This window comes from Coregonus clupeaformis, chromosome 1 (genome assembly GCF_020615455.1).
Source record: "Coregonus clupeaformis isolate EN_2021a chromosome 1, ASM2061545v1, whole genome shotgun sequence".
In the NCBI taxonomy this organism is placed as follows: domain Eukaryota; kingdom Metazoa; phylum Chordata; class Actinopteri; order Salmoniformes; family Salmonidae; genus Coregonus; species Coregonus clupeaformis.
Window position 1 is genome coordinate 78355714 of NC_059192.1, and position 17071 is coordinate 78372784.

The following is a 17071-nucleotide window of genomic DNA, read 5'->3' on the forward strand; positions in this document are numbered from 1 at the left end:
CACCATCTGGTGTTTGGGTTAGAGATAAGTTTCCTTTGGAACAATAGATAGCCGCCAGTACTAATTTAACTCAAACAAGGGCTGTAAGGTACATAGTGGGGAAATTTGGGACAGAGGTATGAATAATTAGTTTAATAAGACATGTTTTGGACAATTTCCAAATATTATTACTACATTCTAGACTTATTTTCTAGACTTATTTTCCACTGAGTGGCGCAGTGGTCTAAGGCACTGCATCGCAGTGCTAACTGTGCCACTAGAGATCCTGGTTCGAATCCAGGCTCTGTCGCAGCCGGCCGCGACCGGGAGACTCATGGGCGGCGCACAATTGGCCCAGCGTCGTCTAGGGTAGGGGAGGGAATGGCCAGCAGGGATGTAGCTCAGTTGATAGAGCATGGCGTTTGCAACGCCAGGGTTGTGGGTTCGATTCCCACGGGGGGCCAGTATAAAAAAATATGTAATCACTAACTGTAAGTCGCTCTGGATAAGAGCGTCTGCTAAATGACTAAAATGTAAATGTAATTCTATAGTTTAGGTAACACCAGTGATTTAAGTAAGAAAGTAATGTCATCTAAAACAATAATCTGTTTCCATTACGTGGAACTGTGTCCAGAATAAGTAGATCCAAGTAAATGTTTTTAGTACCAAATATTGAGCTGATAAGCCAGCACCAACTTTTTGAAGGTCCTAGCAGATTTGTTAAACAACAGGTTTCATTTTGTGACTAGTTTATGTCCCAGGGACGGTTAGTACAGAACTGTATGTCAATGCAACAGGTCAAAAATATTAAGATTACAGGAGAGGGGCTCTGGGATTGTTTACTTTAGAAGGAGCCTTCTGTTCTGACTTTCTGGTGAGGCCTGATCATCCTCACCAGAAAGACTAGAGACATTGGGTGACATTTAAATGTCACTTTAAATGCCACTTTCTGGTGGCGCAGTGGTCTAAGGCACTGCATTGCAGTGCTAACTGTGCCACTAGATCCTGGTTCGAATCCAGGCTCTGTCGCAGCCGGCCGCAACTGGGAGACTCATGGGCGGTGCACAATTGGCCCAGGGTAGGGGAGGGAATGGCCGGCAGGGATGTAGCTCAGTTGATAGAGCATGGTGTTTGCAACGCCAGGGTTGTGGGTTCGATTCCCACGGGGGGCCAGTATAAAAACATATGTATTCACTAACTGTAAGTCGCTCTGGATAAGAGCGTCTGCTAAATAACTAAAATGTAAATATAATATGGAAACAATAATAATTAGGAAGAAGTTTATCAACAGTCCTATGTGTGATTCAGAACACAAAAAGGAGAGAGAGAGAGCGCTGCCCCTGAATGAGGGACACCTGTCTCTAGTCTATTTTACCATTACCTTATGGGATACAATTAAGTTAAGATGGAGTCATCAAGGGTTCTAATTCTAATTCTAATTGTATTTGTTATTTTGATTTAACAGGCAGTGTTGTTGTTTCTTTGGGATGGATGAATCACGATGTGAGTCATGTGTCCATCAGGGGAATTACCAAATATGCAAATGATTTGTGTTCACATGCCTGCCTATAAAAGGAAAAAAGAGATGTTGGTAATGGTTGACAGTTACTCCAAATGGATTGAAGTTTTCCCGACCTCTAGTTTTGTCTTGCTTCATTAATGAATCTCACCAGATTGGGTCTGCTGGATGGTTGGGATTTCTCCCTAAGATTAGCCCTCTAAACCTGCAACTCTGCGGTGAGATCGGCAAGATGATATGGGAGTATAAGCCAATTTGGGGAAAAAAAGTGGTTCCAACTGTGTGTTGTTATCCTCTTTGACATCTGTTTTAGAAATCTGTATTAAGAATATTGGTAGTAGTAATAATTTGTCATAAAGTCAATAATTTGTCTTTATTTCCTGAATCAGAAATGCCCTAAACCAAACTGTGGTTCTGGTCTGTCCTCTCTCGAGGTTATGGCGAAGGTGACCACAGTTGGTGTCTAGATGCATGGAAGGGATAATTCGGCCGAGAACAGTGTGAACCTCACCCCCTCTAACCGGCTAAAGTAATGGCGAAAATGGCGTTCACTATGGTCCTTCACCACTTCTACCGTGAGACCTGAGTCCGAGCCAGCAACCTGTACACAGCATCCTGTTGAAGCTATCAGCTGCCATTTCTCTCATGCCTTTTCTCTCAGGAGTGCGACATGAGTCCACGTGGAGTGAGCATGGAGAGAGATCCCGTCCAAACTTCTCTCATGCTGCTGGTGTACTGGTAGGAAAATGGACAAGACATAATGGACTGTAAAGGACAGTGGCGGCTTAGGTGAGAGAAATCGGGACATTATCAAGGGCCATCCACTTTGAACATGTGCCATTGGGAGGACGAACTGAAACGCCAGAAGAAAGAGTGCCGGGAGGAAGGGGGGTGGTCAACCGTGCCTGTAATTGATTTAGGCTTATCCCCAAAAAAATATTTGGGGTACCAGGTTGATTGTGTGGGTCTGCACACTGTGAAATTTATAGTAATTTAGACTAAGAATGCATTGAGATACCGATCTGTCATTAACATGCCACTTTCGACAAAAGCTCCAGCTGAAATGTCATTGCCAGAATCCATAAATGAAATTGTGTAATGAAGCATATGTGTAACTGTATGAAGCGAAGATCTTAAGTTAAAACATTCTACTGCAATGGTTTTACAAGTACAACCCAGAATGATTGTGCAACCCAGAATGAAGGGTTTGAAGTGTCTGTTGTTTTAAGTGTATATTTTGTTGACTTATTACTTACTACTTTGATTGTAGATTTTAGCTTTATTATGATGATTATGAATGAAATTAGATTCACTCCCGTTAATAGAAGTATAACCTTTATTATGATTTATTATAATGATGTATTTTAATATAGAAGCTAAAATCTAAATGCTTACATTAAAATGTAATGATTATTATCACACAAGTGATAAGAGGATGGAATGTGATGGACATTTTTATGTTTGTGATTTTCTAATAACCAATTTCTGTGTTCTATGTTTGTGCTTTTCTAAAAACCAATTTCTGTGTTCATGCAAGTGACTGATTGAACGTGCATGGGAGAAATCCTCACTGTAGTATCTGCAATTTGTCAGTATGCCCAGACCCTTGTTTTGATAACGATATTTCAGTTTTAAGGTCTCAGCTTGGAGAGAAGAAGCCTCGTGAGGTATTGGTCTGTCACATGCATGAACCAGTATTGGTCGGTCACATGAATGAAGCAAACATTAATGTTGAATTAATTATGAATAATGAATAAGCTAAAGCATGCAAATAATACTTTCTGTGTAAGTATATAAAATAACTAATGGGACTGCCCCATTGGAACTCCTGATCGACATGTGTACTTGGTGCATTGAGTTGGTTGGAACCTCTCCAGCGAGTAACAGAAAACTATCGCAAACCAGTAGCTGTGTGAAAAACAACAACAGTGTAATCTCACTATAGTGTGTCTAGATTAAACTCAGCCCAATACTGAAAAATGAAGCCAACAGTGTAATATTACTGTGGCTATAGTATACACTGTGCAATACTGTATGATAGTATAGAATGGGATGTACAGTATCAGCCTTAGTCTCATACACTAGCTGAAGGAGAGGAGATGTGAATGGATGTACCTTTTCCTTCTGGAAAAATAATTAAGCCAACAGTGTAATTTACTATGTCTATAGTAAACACTGCACAATAATGTATCATAGTAAAGATTACTACTGACCCAGTATCAGTCTTTGTCTCATACACTATCTGAAGGAGAAGGGACATGAATGGATGTAGCTTTTCCTTGTGCAAAATTATTAAGACAACTTTGTAATATACTATGTCTACAGTAAACACTGCACAATACTGTATAATAGTAAAGATTACTACAGACCTACTGTATCAGCCTTTGTCTCATACACTATCTGAATGAAGGAGAGGAGACATGAAGGGCTGTAGCTTTTACTTGTGGAAACATAATTAAGACAACATTGTAATAAACTATGTCTACGGTAAACACTGCGCAATACTGTATAATAGTAAAGATTACTACAGACCCTCATAATCAGCCTTTGTCTCATACACTATGTAAAGGAGACGTGGAGTGTGAACTGCTTGACCGTGAAGGGGCAGGGCATTCTACCTCGCACGTTTATAGCTTATTTCTTGCTATATACGTGGGGGTTCAGGTTGGCAGGACTTAGGGGAAAGTGTGTTTATAACTGTGATTAGTCATGCAATGGACCTAGACTTGGCGCTCCAGTACCGCTTCCTCTGACACCGCCTAGTATATAGGTCCTGGATGGCAGGAAGCTTTGCCCCAGTGATGTTCTGGGTCGTACGCACTACCCTCTGTAGCGCCTTACGGTCGGATGCCGAGCAGTTGCCGTACCAGGTGGTGATGCAACCGGTCAGGATGCTCTCGATGGTGCAGCTGTATACCTTTTTTAGGATCTGGGGACCCATGCCAAATCTTTTCAGTCTCCTGAGGGGGAAAAGGTGTTGTCGTGCCCTCTTCATGACTGTCTTGGTGTGTTTGGACAATTATAGTTTGTTGATGATGTGGACACCAAGGAACTTGAAACTCTCGACCCGCTCCACTACTGCCCTGTCAAGGTGAATGGGGGCGTGTTCGGCCCTCCTTTTACTGTAGATGAACACTGGTTCCATGAATGAAAGCATGAATCTGAATACAAGTTTAACACGAAACTGGATCAGTTTCCTATTTACATTTACATTTACGTCATTTAGTAGACGCTCTTATCCAGAGCGACTTACAAATTGGTGCATTGACCTTATAGCCAGTGGGATAACCACTTTACAATATGTATTTTTTTTTTTTTTTTTGGGGTGGGGGTAAGGGGGGGGTAGAAGGATTACTTGATCCTATCCCAGGTATTCCTTAAAGAGGTGGGGTTTCAAGTGTCTCCGGAAGGTGGTGAGTGACTCCGCCGTCCTGGCATCGTGAGGGAGCTTGTTCCACCATTGGGGTGCCAGAGCAGCGAAGAGTTTTGACTGGGCTGAGCGGGAACTGTGCTTCCGCAGAGGTAGGGGGGCCAGCAGGCCAGAGGTGGATAAACACAGTGCCCTCGTTTGGGTGTAGGGACTGATCAGAGCCTGAAGGTACGGAGGTGCCGTTCCCCTCACAGCTCCGTAGGCAAGCACCATGGTCTTGTAGCAGATGCGAGCTTCAACTGGAAGCCAGTGGAGTGTGCGGAGGAGCGGGGTGACGTGAGAGAATTTGGGAAGGTTGAACACCAGACGGGCTGCGGCATTCTGGATGAGTTGTAGGGGTTTAATGGCACAGGTAGGGAGCCCAGCCAACAGCGAGTTGCAGTAATCCAGACAGGAGATGACAAGTGCCTGGATTAGGACCTGTGCCGCTTCTTGTGTAAGGCAGGGTCGTACTCTCCGAATGTTGTAGAGCATGAACCTACAGGATCGGGTCACCACCTTGATGTTAGCGGAGAATGACAGGGTGTTGTCCAGGGTCACGCCAAGGCTTTTTGCACTCTGGGAGGAGGACACATCGGAGTTGTCAACCGTGATGGCGAGATCATGGAATGGGCAGTCCTTCCCCGGGAGGAAGAGCAGCTCCGTCTTGCCGAGGTTCAGCTTGAGGTGGTGATCCGTCATCCACACTGATATGTCTGCCAGACATGCAGAGATGCGATTTGCCACCTGGTTATCAGAAGGGGGAAAGGAGAAGATTAGTTGTGTGTCGTCTGCGTAGTAATGATAGGAGAGGCCATGTGAGGATATGACAGAGCCAAGTGACTTGGTGTATAGCGAGAATAGGAGAGGGCCTAGAACTGAGCCCTGGGGGACACCAGTGGTGAGAGCACGTGGTGCGGAGACAGATTCTCGCCACGCCACTTGGTAGGAGCGACTTGCTTGGACGCAATCCAAGAGTGAGCCGCGCCGGAGATGCCCAACTCAGAGAGGGTGGAGAGGAGGATCTGATGGTTCAGAGTATCAAAGGCAGCAGACAGGTCTAGAAGGACAAGATTAGAGAGTTAGCTTTAGCAGTGCGGAGAGCTACCGTGACACAGAGAAGAGCAGTCTCAGTTGAATGACCAGTCTTGAAACCTGACTGGTTTGGATCAAGAAGGTCATTCTGAGAGAGATAGCAAGAGAGTTGGCTAAAGACGGCACGCTCAAGAGTTTTGGAGAGAAAATAAAGAAGGGATACTGGTCTGTAGTTGTTGACATCGGAGGGATCGAGTGTAGGTTTTTTGAGAAGGGGTGCAACTCTCGCTCTCTTGAAGACGGAAGGGACATAGCCAGCGGTCAAGGATGAGTTGATGAGCGAGGTGAGGTAAGGCAGAAGGTCTCCGGAAATGGTCTGGAGAAGAGAGGAGGGGATAGGGTCAAGCGGGCAGGTTGTTGGGCGGCCGGCTGTCACAAGTTGCAAAATTTCATCTGGAGAGAGAGGGGAGAAAGAAGTCAAAGCATAGGGTAGGGCAGTGTGAGCAGGACCAGCAGTGTCATTTGACTTAACAAACGAGGATTGGATGTCGTCAACCTTCTTTTCAAAATGGTTGACGAAGTCATCCACAGAGAGGGAGGAGGGGAGGGAGGATTCAGCAGGGAGGAGAAGGTGGCAAAGAGCTTCCTAGGGTTAGAGGCAGATGCTTGGAATTTAGAGTGGTAGAAAGTGGCTTTAGCAGCAGAAACAGAGGAAGAAAATGTAGAGAGGAGGGAGTGAAAAAATGCCAGGTCCGCAGGGAGTCTAGTTTTCCTCCATTTCCGCTCGGCTGCCTGGAGCCCTGTTCTGTGAGCTCGCAATGAGTCGTCAAGCCACGGAGCAGGAGGGGAGGACCGAACCGGCCGGGAGGATAGGGGACATAGAGAGTCAAAGGATGCAGAAAGGGAGGAGAGGAGGGTTGAGGGGGCAGAATCAGGAGATTGGAGGGAGAAGGATTGAGCAGAGGGAAGAGATGATAGGATGGAAGAGGAGAGAGTAACGGGAGAGAGAGAGCGAAGGTTGCGACGGCGCATTACCATCTGAGTAGGGGCAGAATGAGTAGTGTTGGAGGAGAGCGAGAGAGAAAAGGATACAAAGTAGTGGTCGGAGACATGGAGGGTAGTTGCAGTGAGATTAGTAGAAGAACAGCATCTAGTAAAGATGAGGTCAAGCGTATTGCCTGCCTTGTGAGTAGGGGGGACGGTGAGAGGGTGAGGTCAAAAGAGGAGAGGAGTGGAAAGAAGGAGGCAGAGAGTAATGCGTCAAAGGTAGACGTAGGGAGGTTAAAGTCACCCAGAACTGTGAGGGGTGAGCCATCCTCAGGAAAGGAACTTATCAAGGCGTCAAGCTCATTGATGAACTCTCCCTATAATTTACAGTGGGGAAAAAAAGTATTTAGTCAGCCACCAATTGTGCAAGTTCTCCCACTTAAAAAGATGAGAGAGGCCTGTAATTTTCATCATAGGTACACGCCAACTATGACAGACAAAATGAGTAAAAAAAATCCAGAAAATCACAATGTAGGATTTTTAATGAATTTATTTGCAAATTATGATGGAAAATAAGTATTTGGTCAATAACAAAAGTTTCTCAATACTTTGTTATATACCCTTTGTTGGCAATGACACAGGTCAAACGTTTTCTGTAAGTCTTCACAAGGCTTTCACACAACGTTGCTGGTATTGTGGCCCATTCCTCCATGCAGATCTCCTCTAGAGCAGTGATGTTTTGGGGCTGTCGCTGGGCAACACGGACTTTCAACTCCCTCCAAAGATTTTCTATGGGGTTGAGATCTGGAGACTGGCTAGGCCACTCCAGGACCTTGAAATGCTTCTTACGAAGCCACTCCTTCGTTGCCCGGGCGGTGTGTTTGGGATCATTGTCATGCTGAAAGACCCAGCCACGTTTCATCTTCAATGCCCTTGCTGATGGAAGGAGGTTTTCACTCAAAATCTCACGATATATGGCCCCATTCATTCTTTCCTTTACACGGATCAGTCGTCCTGGTCCCTTTGCAGAAAAACAGCCCCAAAGCATGATGTTTCCACCCCCATGCTTCACAGTAGGTATGGTGTTCTTTTGATGCAACTCAGCATTCTTTGTCCTCCAAACACGACGAGTTTAGTTTTTACCAAAAAGTTATATTTTGGTTTCATCTGACCATATGACATTCTCCCAATCCTCTTCTGGATCATCCAAATGCATTCTAGCAAACTTCAGACGGGCCTGGACATGTACTGGCTTAAGCAGGGGGACACGTCTGGCACTGCAGGATTTGAGTCCCTGGCGGCGTAGTGTGTTACTGATGGTAGGCTTTGTTACTTTGGTCCCAGCTCTCTGCAGGTCATTCACTAGGTCCCCCCGCGTGTGGTTCTGGGATTTTTGCTCACCGTTCTTGTGATCATTTTGACCCCACGGGGTGAGATCTTGCGTGGAGCCCCAGATCGAGGGAGATTATCAGTGGTCTTGTATGTCTTCCATTTCCTAATAATTGCTCCCACAGTTGATTTCTTCAAACCAAGCTGCTTACCTATTGCAGATTCAGTCTTCCCAGCCTGGTGCAGGTCTACAATTTTGTTTCTGGTGTCCTTTGACAGCTCTTTGGTCTTGGCCATAGTGGAGTTTAGAGTGTGACTGTTTGAGGTTGTGGACAGGTGTCTTTTATACTGATAACAAGTTCAAACAGGTGCCATTAATACAGGTAACGAGTGGAGGACAGAGGAGCCTCTTAAAGAATAAGTTACAGGTCTGTGAGAGCCAGAAATCTTGCTTGTTTGTAGGTGACCAAATACTTATTTTCCACCATAATTTGCAAATAAATTCATTAAAAATCCTACAATGTGATTTTCTGGATTTTCTTTTCTCAATTTGTCTGTCATAGTTGACGTGTACCTATGATGAAAATTACAGGTCTCTCTCATCTTTTTAAGTGGGAGAACTTGCACAATTGGTGGCTGACTAAATACTTTTTTCCCCCACTGTATACATTTTAGTTGGGCATAGTATAATTGACAGATTCTCTCAGTATATTGAACTTTGGCTTCTTCTTTTACAAACCATAAAAGGAAGTTATTTATAGGTGTTTAAACAAGTTTGCTAGCCAACTCATTGATCCTTCTTTGTGAAATACCACCTTGTTTTAGTGTTGTCCTTGTTTTTGAAACTTTATGTGGAAGGCAGCACCTGTGTGCAGTGAAGAGCCACACCTCTCCAGCCTTTAAATATCCAACCAGGAGGACTGGTTTAGCCCAGTGACCAGGCTTCATTACTGACAATCTTGCTCTCTCAAGCACATACATTCCAGTCACACAGTTTCACTGAAACCAACCACTTGTCAACATCTATCTCTGTGGATTTCTCATTTACCTACGGATCCCATCTCCTACATATGTGAACATTCTTCACCTAATTTACCAGTGGATCTTACCTAATTTAAATGTGGAAACTCAACTTGAACTTTTTACTTGTGGGTCTCACTTTTACCCGTGGATTTAATCTTTGGACCTCACGTTTACCTTCTGACACCACCTTTAAATCTGTACTGCTCATTTACCTGTGGATCTCACCTGAGGACCTCACTTTTAGGGATCTCACGTCTACCTGAGGATCTGACTACTACTTGTCTCAGGAGAGATGTCTCATCGTGCCAGCACCTTGGACCTGGACATTACCAGCAAGTACAGCACTTTGGGAGGGAACGCCCAACGGCGCTCCACTAGCCTGAGTTCCCAGGCTCAGCCCAAAACCTCCAAGCCAGGTGACGTCCTGTGTGACTTCTGCACCACGCGGAAACAGAAGGTTTGGTTTAGAAATCTGTTTTCTTTTCTTTTTTAAATGTTTATTTTTGACATATTTTTGGTCATTTAGCAGACGCTCTTATCCAGAGCGACTTACAGGAGCAATTAGGATTAAGTGCCTTGCTCAAGGGCACAACGACAGATTTTTCACCTAGTCAGCTCGGGGATTCGTACCAGCAACCTTTTGGTTACTGGCCCAACACGCTTAACTGCTATAGGCTACCTGCCACCTCCATAACATTGTTTGAAATTATTTTGTTTATCTTTTTGTTCTATATTGTAAAGTGTCTTTGGGCCCTGTAAAAGTGTAATATAAAACCTGTCGTGTCGTCTTCTTCTTAAGGCTGTGAAGTCCTGCCTACTGTGCCTGGCCTCCTACTGTGAGACCCACCTCCAGTCCCACTATGAATACCCAGCATTGATGAAACACAAGCTGGTGAAGGCCACAGGCCAGATGAGGGAGAAGATCTGTGCCCAGCACGACAAGCTGCTGGAGGTGTTCTGCCGCACCGACCAGACCTCAGTCTGTGTCCTCTGCATGATGGACGAACACAAGCGCCACGACACTGTGCCAGCTGGCACTGAGAGGATTGAGAAACAAGTTAGTTTTGGTAACACTATACTCAAGTCCCCCTTTAAAAAAAAAAGTCCAGCCTCAGACAGCTGGCCTTTTTTACACCCCCTATGCATTCGTAAAGCCTTTATAACAGCTACATAAGACATTATGACATCCATCATAGGCCTGGTTCATATGTTGATGCTCCTATAACGTTGTGTAAATGTTGTCCCTTACAGAAACAGCTGGGATTCACTCTAATGAAGTCTCAGCAGAGGATTGATCAGAGAGTGAAGAAGTGGACAGACCTTCGCCAGGCTGTGGAGTCAGTCAAGGTGTGTAAAAAAATTATGAACCTTTGCATGCAAGCAGTGGGTGGGAGAGCTTATTATTTTAAATCACTTCAATAAACCCCCCCAAAACTTGCAAGAGACTCCTAACAAACTGGGAATGTCCCTCTCTCTTTAACCTCCCCTTTTTCCCCTTCCTCTTTCTCGCTTACATGTCCCCTCTTTCATTTACTCCTGCTCTTTTATCTCTCCCTCTATTTCCCCCCATACAGCACTCTGCCCAGGCGGTGTTGGATGAGAACGAGCGTATCTTCACAGAGCTGCTGCGCTCCATAGAGAGAAGGTACATAGAGGTGAGGGAGCTGGTGCGAGCCCAGGAGAAGACCACGGTGATCCAAGCTGAGGGACTACTGGCCCGCCTGGAGGAAGAGATAACTCTGCTGAGGAAGAAACACACCGACCTGGAGAAACTCTCCCACACTGACGACCACATACACTTTCTACAGGTTGGTATAATGTACAGTTACAGTCTCACACTGCCAGACTTCATAGTCTTGTATTCACTTGGCTACTGGAACAGGCACAGGAACGTGATAAAGCTGGAGTATCAGACTTCCCACCAGGCACTGAATGTATACTGGGCAAAAGTGGATTGAAATAACATTGTTTCACCTGTCCTTTCAACTTAATTCGAACTTAATTTCAGCTTAATTAATTAGAGTATTATGTTGCATCATCAATGTGGATATTTGACTGAATTGCTCAAAGTCATCATCATGCTCCTCTGTTCCCACCTGTTCTCCATCATTCCTCTAGAGCTGGCAGTCTCTGTCTGGTCCCTCTGGGTATGAGGATCTAAACAATGTCACTGTCGCGCCATACTACTCCTTCGATGGAGCCAAGAGAGCCATCGCTGCGTTGAAGGTGCAAGTGGAGGAAATCAACAAGACGGAAATCAGCAAAATCGCCTCTGCAGGTTAGTTGCCTCAACACACAGTGATTTCTTATTTTTGGTTGACTTTGCTCTTGTTATTCTTTACAATGTATGTCATGCTATGTTGGCAAATTAGTGTTTAGATTCATTCCGTTTTCACAGTAGCCTATTTATTCCCTATTTAATATTTATTACAGCGGTCTGTCTGTCTGTCTGTCTGTCTCCACAGTCAAAGAGGTCCATATTATCCAACCACTAGAACCTATGGCACGGGAAGAACTAGAAACCAAGAGAAGAGAATATACAGAACCTAAGACAAGAGAAGATTTCAAGAAATGTGAGTCATTTTAACCAGTTTTTTTATTTAATAACAGTGTGTCTATTCTAATTTGTGCCCTGTGTCCTGTAACGGCAGACACTCATATTAATTTGAAGGAAGGAAGTAAATGTAACACGAATTTCCTGTTGTGTGGTCACATGAGCATGATGGATGAAACTGGCATGGAAACCAGTGTGCCACAGTGACAGAGATAGTCTTTGTATCTGCAGAACAGGTTAGGTGAAAACCATCCATAAAGGTGTCGCTCCCAGCGGTGGAAAAACACTGAAGATATATGATTAAACAAACAGTTACGCAATATTGACACCTAATCATGTGTCACAGGACAGAGTTCCTTCTCTTTTAATAAGAGAGAACTGCAACTGGAACTTCAACTCTATAAGTCGTTACTCCTAGGCAACTATAAGGAAAACAACAGCATAATTAAACAGCATATTACACTGGTAGTTCTTCTGATGTAGGGCCTTGTTTGGTCATTGTTTGGTCTATCTTGTTCAAACCCCCTGGTGTAAATGTTAAGTGTTGGATTGACAGTTTCAGGGTCCTGCGATCAAGTCCTGGTTGGGGCTACCCCCCTGAAATTGCCACAGTATTTATTGTTTGGTCTATCTTTCTATTCTAAAGCTTTTATCCCTCTGTTCCAGACCTGGTCCAACCAACCCTGGATGTCAACAGTGCCCACCCCAACCTGTACCTGTCTGAGGGCAACACTGTAGCCAAGATGATGAGCGAACCAAAGAACTACCCAGACCATCCAGATAGGTTCGACCACTGGCAGCAGGTAAGAGGAAACTTTTTTTGCTCTGGTGTGACGTCACATGACTCAGACTAGGAAAGGATAGGGCTTTCTCATAGTTTCATATAATATTTTTCATTGTATGGTGGGTGGGCGGATGGTCAGATTCATATCCAATTTACTAAATTAATTCAATTCAACTCAACTCTCTTCCATCCCAGCTGCTGTGTAAGGAGGGTCTGTCAGGGAGTCGCTGCTACTGGGAGGTGGACTGGAGAGGAACGGAAATAGACATCGCCGTCACCTACCAGAGCATCAACCGCAAGGGCAACAACAATGAATGCAGCCTGGGGTGGAACGACAAGTCCTGGAGCCTGTACTGCTCTGAGGACAAATATTCCTTTGTGCACAAGAACCAGAGCACAGATATAGCCAAGCCCAGGTCCTCAAGGGTAGGTGTGTATGTGGACCAGATAAAGGGGACTCTGGCATTTTACAGTGTGTCTGATAGCATGAACCTCCTTCACAAAGTACAGACCGCCTTCATGGAGCCTCTCTACCCTGCCTTCAGTGTGTGGGGCTTTGGTTCCAGTGTGAAACTAGTGTAATTATTGAGTGGGAAAAGCTGAAGGGGGGTCTTGAACCAGCAACCCTATGGTTACAGAGAAATCTCACTAAATCTGTGCCATAAAGGTCCAGACCTCTTGAAGTTGTTGTATGCTTACATACAGGGAGGCTATACAAGCATATTAAATGAAATGTACCTGTAAATAGATTGATGCTCATTATAAAGTGTGTATAATTGTGTCAATGCAATAGATGAATTACCTTGTAATAAGTATGTAATTACAGATAGATACAATGTTGTTTTATATTTTCTGAGAAGAAAAAATTATAATTACTGGAAAAGAGTAAGCAAATGTTTAGAAAGTTTTAAGATGAGTGATAGGGCGGAATCTGCTTTGACAGTTCGGTGAGACCATTACTGTTGGATGTTATCGGACCTTTCTTTCCCTTTCATAATAATCAGATCTTGTATAATCATAATGAATGTATTCTGATTAAAACACTGTCTGTGTAAGAAAAGTGGACCCTACCCTATGGTATTCCCACAGGGCACACAATGTAATTTCAACATGGAGAATTGGGTCATATTTGGTTATGATGTTGATAAATTAATTAACAACCTATATCCACTCACTCAAAAAGACAGCCAAAAGTTAGTTGAATTTCCATTGTGTTATCACTATGCTTTCAACCATCTAAAAGCAAAACAAAATTCCAATAGAAAAACAATCTGATTTTTAGTTTAGTTCTCACCCAAATGTCTATCTCAGCGCTTTCAACCATTTAAAAGCACAGCAAAGTTCAAATGGGAATACAATGTCAGATATTTTCTTTATTTATACAACAGATTAATGTGTTATCAATGTTCTTCATCTAATACAGTGAGGGAAAAAAGTATTTGATCCCCTGCTGATTTTGTACGTTTGCCCACTGACAAAGAAATGATCAGTCTTGTCAGGGTTGAGTGTAGAGGGAACGTGGAATCACACGCAGGACACAGAGATTCAAAAAACAAATGTCTTTAGTGAAGTCCGACAGTACAAGCCAACACGGCAACAGGCCCCAGGCGAACCAAGCGTACACTGGAACAGTCCAAAGTACATACGCACAACGTGCAGGACTCTCTCACACAAAACGAAAAATACAGAGAGCATAGAACAGCGGACCAACATCTACACGTGACATAGAACAATTACACACAACACCTGACCAAACACAGGCAAAACCAATCAAACATGAAACATCGAACGGTGGCAGCTAGTACTCCGGAGACGACGACCGCCGAAGCCTGCCCGAACGAGGAGAAGGAGCCGCCTCGGCCGAAACCGTGACAGTACCCCCCCCTTGACGTGCGGCTCCAGCCGTGCGCCGCCCCCGGCCTCGGGGACGACCAGGAGGACGCGGAGCAGGGCGCGTAGGATGACCACGATGGAACTCGGTCAGAAGAGACGGGTCTAGGATGTCCCTCCTCGGCACCCAGCACTGCTCCTCCGGGCCGTACCCCTCCCACTCCACGAGATATTGGAGACCCCCATCCGGCGTCTCGAATCTAGGATGGCCCGAACAGTGTGCGCCGGAGCCCCTCGATGTCCAACGGGGGCGGAGGAGTCTCTTCTATCTCAAAGTCCTGGAGTGGACCAGCTACCACCGGCCTGAGGAGAGACACATGGAACGAGGGGTTAATATTCTTGTAATCAATGGGCAGTTGTAACCTGTAACACACCTCGTTCAATCTCCTCAGGACTTTAAAAGGCCCCACAAACCGCCGACCCAGCTTCCGGCAGGGCAGGCGGAGGGGTAGATTTCTGGTTGAGAGCCAGACTCGATCTCCAGGTGCGTACACTGGCCCCTCACTGCGGTGGAGGTCGGCGCTCGTCTTCTGTCGACGGACGGCTCGCTGCAGATGGACGTGTGCAGCGTTCCACGTCTCCTCCGAGCGCCGCACCCACTCATCCACCGCAGGGGCCTCGATCTGGCTCTCATGCCAAGGTGCCAGAACCGGCTGGTACCCTAACACACACTGGAAAGGGGTTAGTTTAGTGGAGGAGTGGCGGAGAGAGTTCTGTGCCATCTCGGCCCAGGGCACATATCTCGCCCACTCCTCCGGCCGGCCCTGGCAATATGACCTCAGAAACCTACCCACATCCTGGTTGACACGTTCGACCTGCCCATTACTCTCCGGGTGGTAACCCGAGGTAAGGCTCACCGAAACCCCCAACCGTTCCATAAACGCTCTCCAGACTCTGGAGGTAAACTGGGGGCCTCGATCAGACACTATATCCTCGGGTACCCCGTAATGCCGGAAGACGTGAGTAAATAGAGCCTCAGTGGTCTGTAGGGCAGTAGGAAGACCCGGCATGGGAAGGAGACGACAGGCCTTCGAGAACCGATCCACAACGACCAGGATGGTGGTATTCCCCTGTGAGGAGGGAAGGTCGGTCACAAAATCCACCGAGAGGTGAGACCAGGGTCATTGTGGAACGGGTAGGGGTTGTAACTTACCCCTGGGCAAGTGTCTGGGCGCCTTACACTGGGCACACACTGAGCAGGAGGAGACATAAATCCTCACATCCCTGGCTAACGTTGGCCACCAGTATTTAGTACTAAGACAGTGCACCGTCCGGCCAATACCTGGATGCCCAGAGGAGGGTGACGTGTGAGCCCAATAAATAAGCCGATCCCGGACCTCGAGCGGGACGTACATCCGACCCACCGGACACTGTGGAGGGCTAGGGTCGGTGCGTAATGCCCGCTCGATCTCCGCATCAACCTCCCACACCACCGGTGCAACCAGACAAGACTTAGGTAGTATGGGAGTGGGCTCCACGCACCTCTCCTCCGTGTCATACCGCCGAGACAGGGCATCTGCCTTCCCGTTCTGGGACCCAGGGATGTAAGTGATCTTAAACACGAACCGGGCTAGAAACATAGTCCACCGAGCCTGGCGAGGATTCAGTCTCCTAGCTGCCCGAATGTATTCCAGGTTACGGTGGTCAGTCAGAATGAGAAAAGGGTGTTGAGCCCCCTCAAGCCAATGCCTCCACACCTTTAGGGCCTGTACCACGGCTAACAGCTCCCTGTCCCCTACGTCATAATTACGCTCCCGCCGGACTGAGCTTTTCGAATAAAAAGCACAGGGGCGGAGTTTAGGTGGGAGTGCCGGACCGTTGTGAGAGAACAGCCCCGATACCGGCTTCAGACGCGTCCACCTCCACTTGGAATTGTAAAGTGGGATCCGGGTGCGCCAGCACTGGAGCCGAGGTAAACAGGTCCTTCAGTCTCCCAAAAGCCCTGTCCGCCTCAGCTGACCACCGCAAGCGCACTGGACCCCCTTCAGAAGGGACGTTATGGGAGCTGCCACCTGTCCAAAACCCCGGATAAACCTCCGGTAGTAATTCGCAAAACCCAAGAACTGCTGCACCTCTTTAACCGTGGTTGGGGTTTGCCAATTACGCACGGCTGACACACGGTCAACCTCCATCCTCACCCCTGACGCAGACAACTGATAACCCAAAAAGGAGACTGACTCCTGGAAGAACAGACATTTCTCGGCTTTGACATACAGGTCATGCTCCAACAACCTCCTCAATACTCTGCGCACCAGGGCTACATGTTCGGCCCGGGTAGAACTGTACACCAGAATATCGTCTATGTACACCACTACTCCCTGCCCCTGCATGTCCCGGAAAGTCTCATCTACAAAGGATTGGAAGACTGATGGAACATTCATTAACCCGTATGGCATGACGAGATACTCGTAATGACCGGAGGTAGTACTAAATGCTGTCTTCCATTCATCGCCCTCTCTAATGCACACCAAGTTATATGCGCTCCTGAGGTCCAATTTTGTGAAGAACCGTGCCCCGTGCAATGACTCCGTCATAGTCGCAATCAGCGGAAGTGGATAACTA

The 17071-nt window shown here is 46.1% G+C and overlaps 1 protein-coding gene across 1 annotated transcript; it reads left to right on the top strand.

Annotated features, from left to right (window-relative positions):
* The first annotated feature begins 9253 nt into the window (after positions 1-9253).
* ftr14l (finTRIM family, member 14-like) lies at positions 9254-13994 on the top strand. The gene is made up of 8 exons (XM_041887268.1): positions 9254-9738; positions 10081-10338; positions 10533-10628; positions 10856-11089; positions 11400-11559; positions 11747-11854; positions 12502-12638; positions 12815-13994. Exons 1-8 carry the CDS (start codon positions 9574-9576, stop codon positions 13199-13201), a joined length of 1545 nt encoding a protein of 514 aa, XP_041743202.1. The 5' UTR covers positions 9254-9573; the 3' UTR covers positions 13202-13994.
* Positions 13995-17071: the final 3077 nt, after the last annotated feature.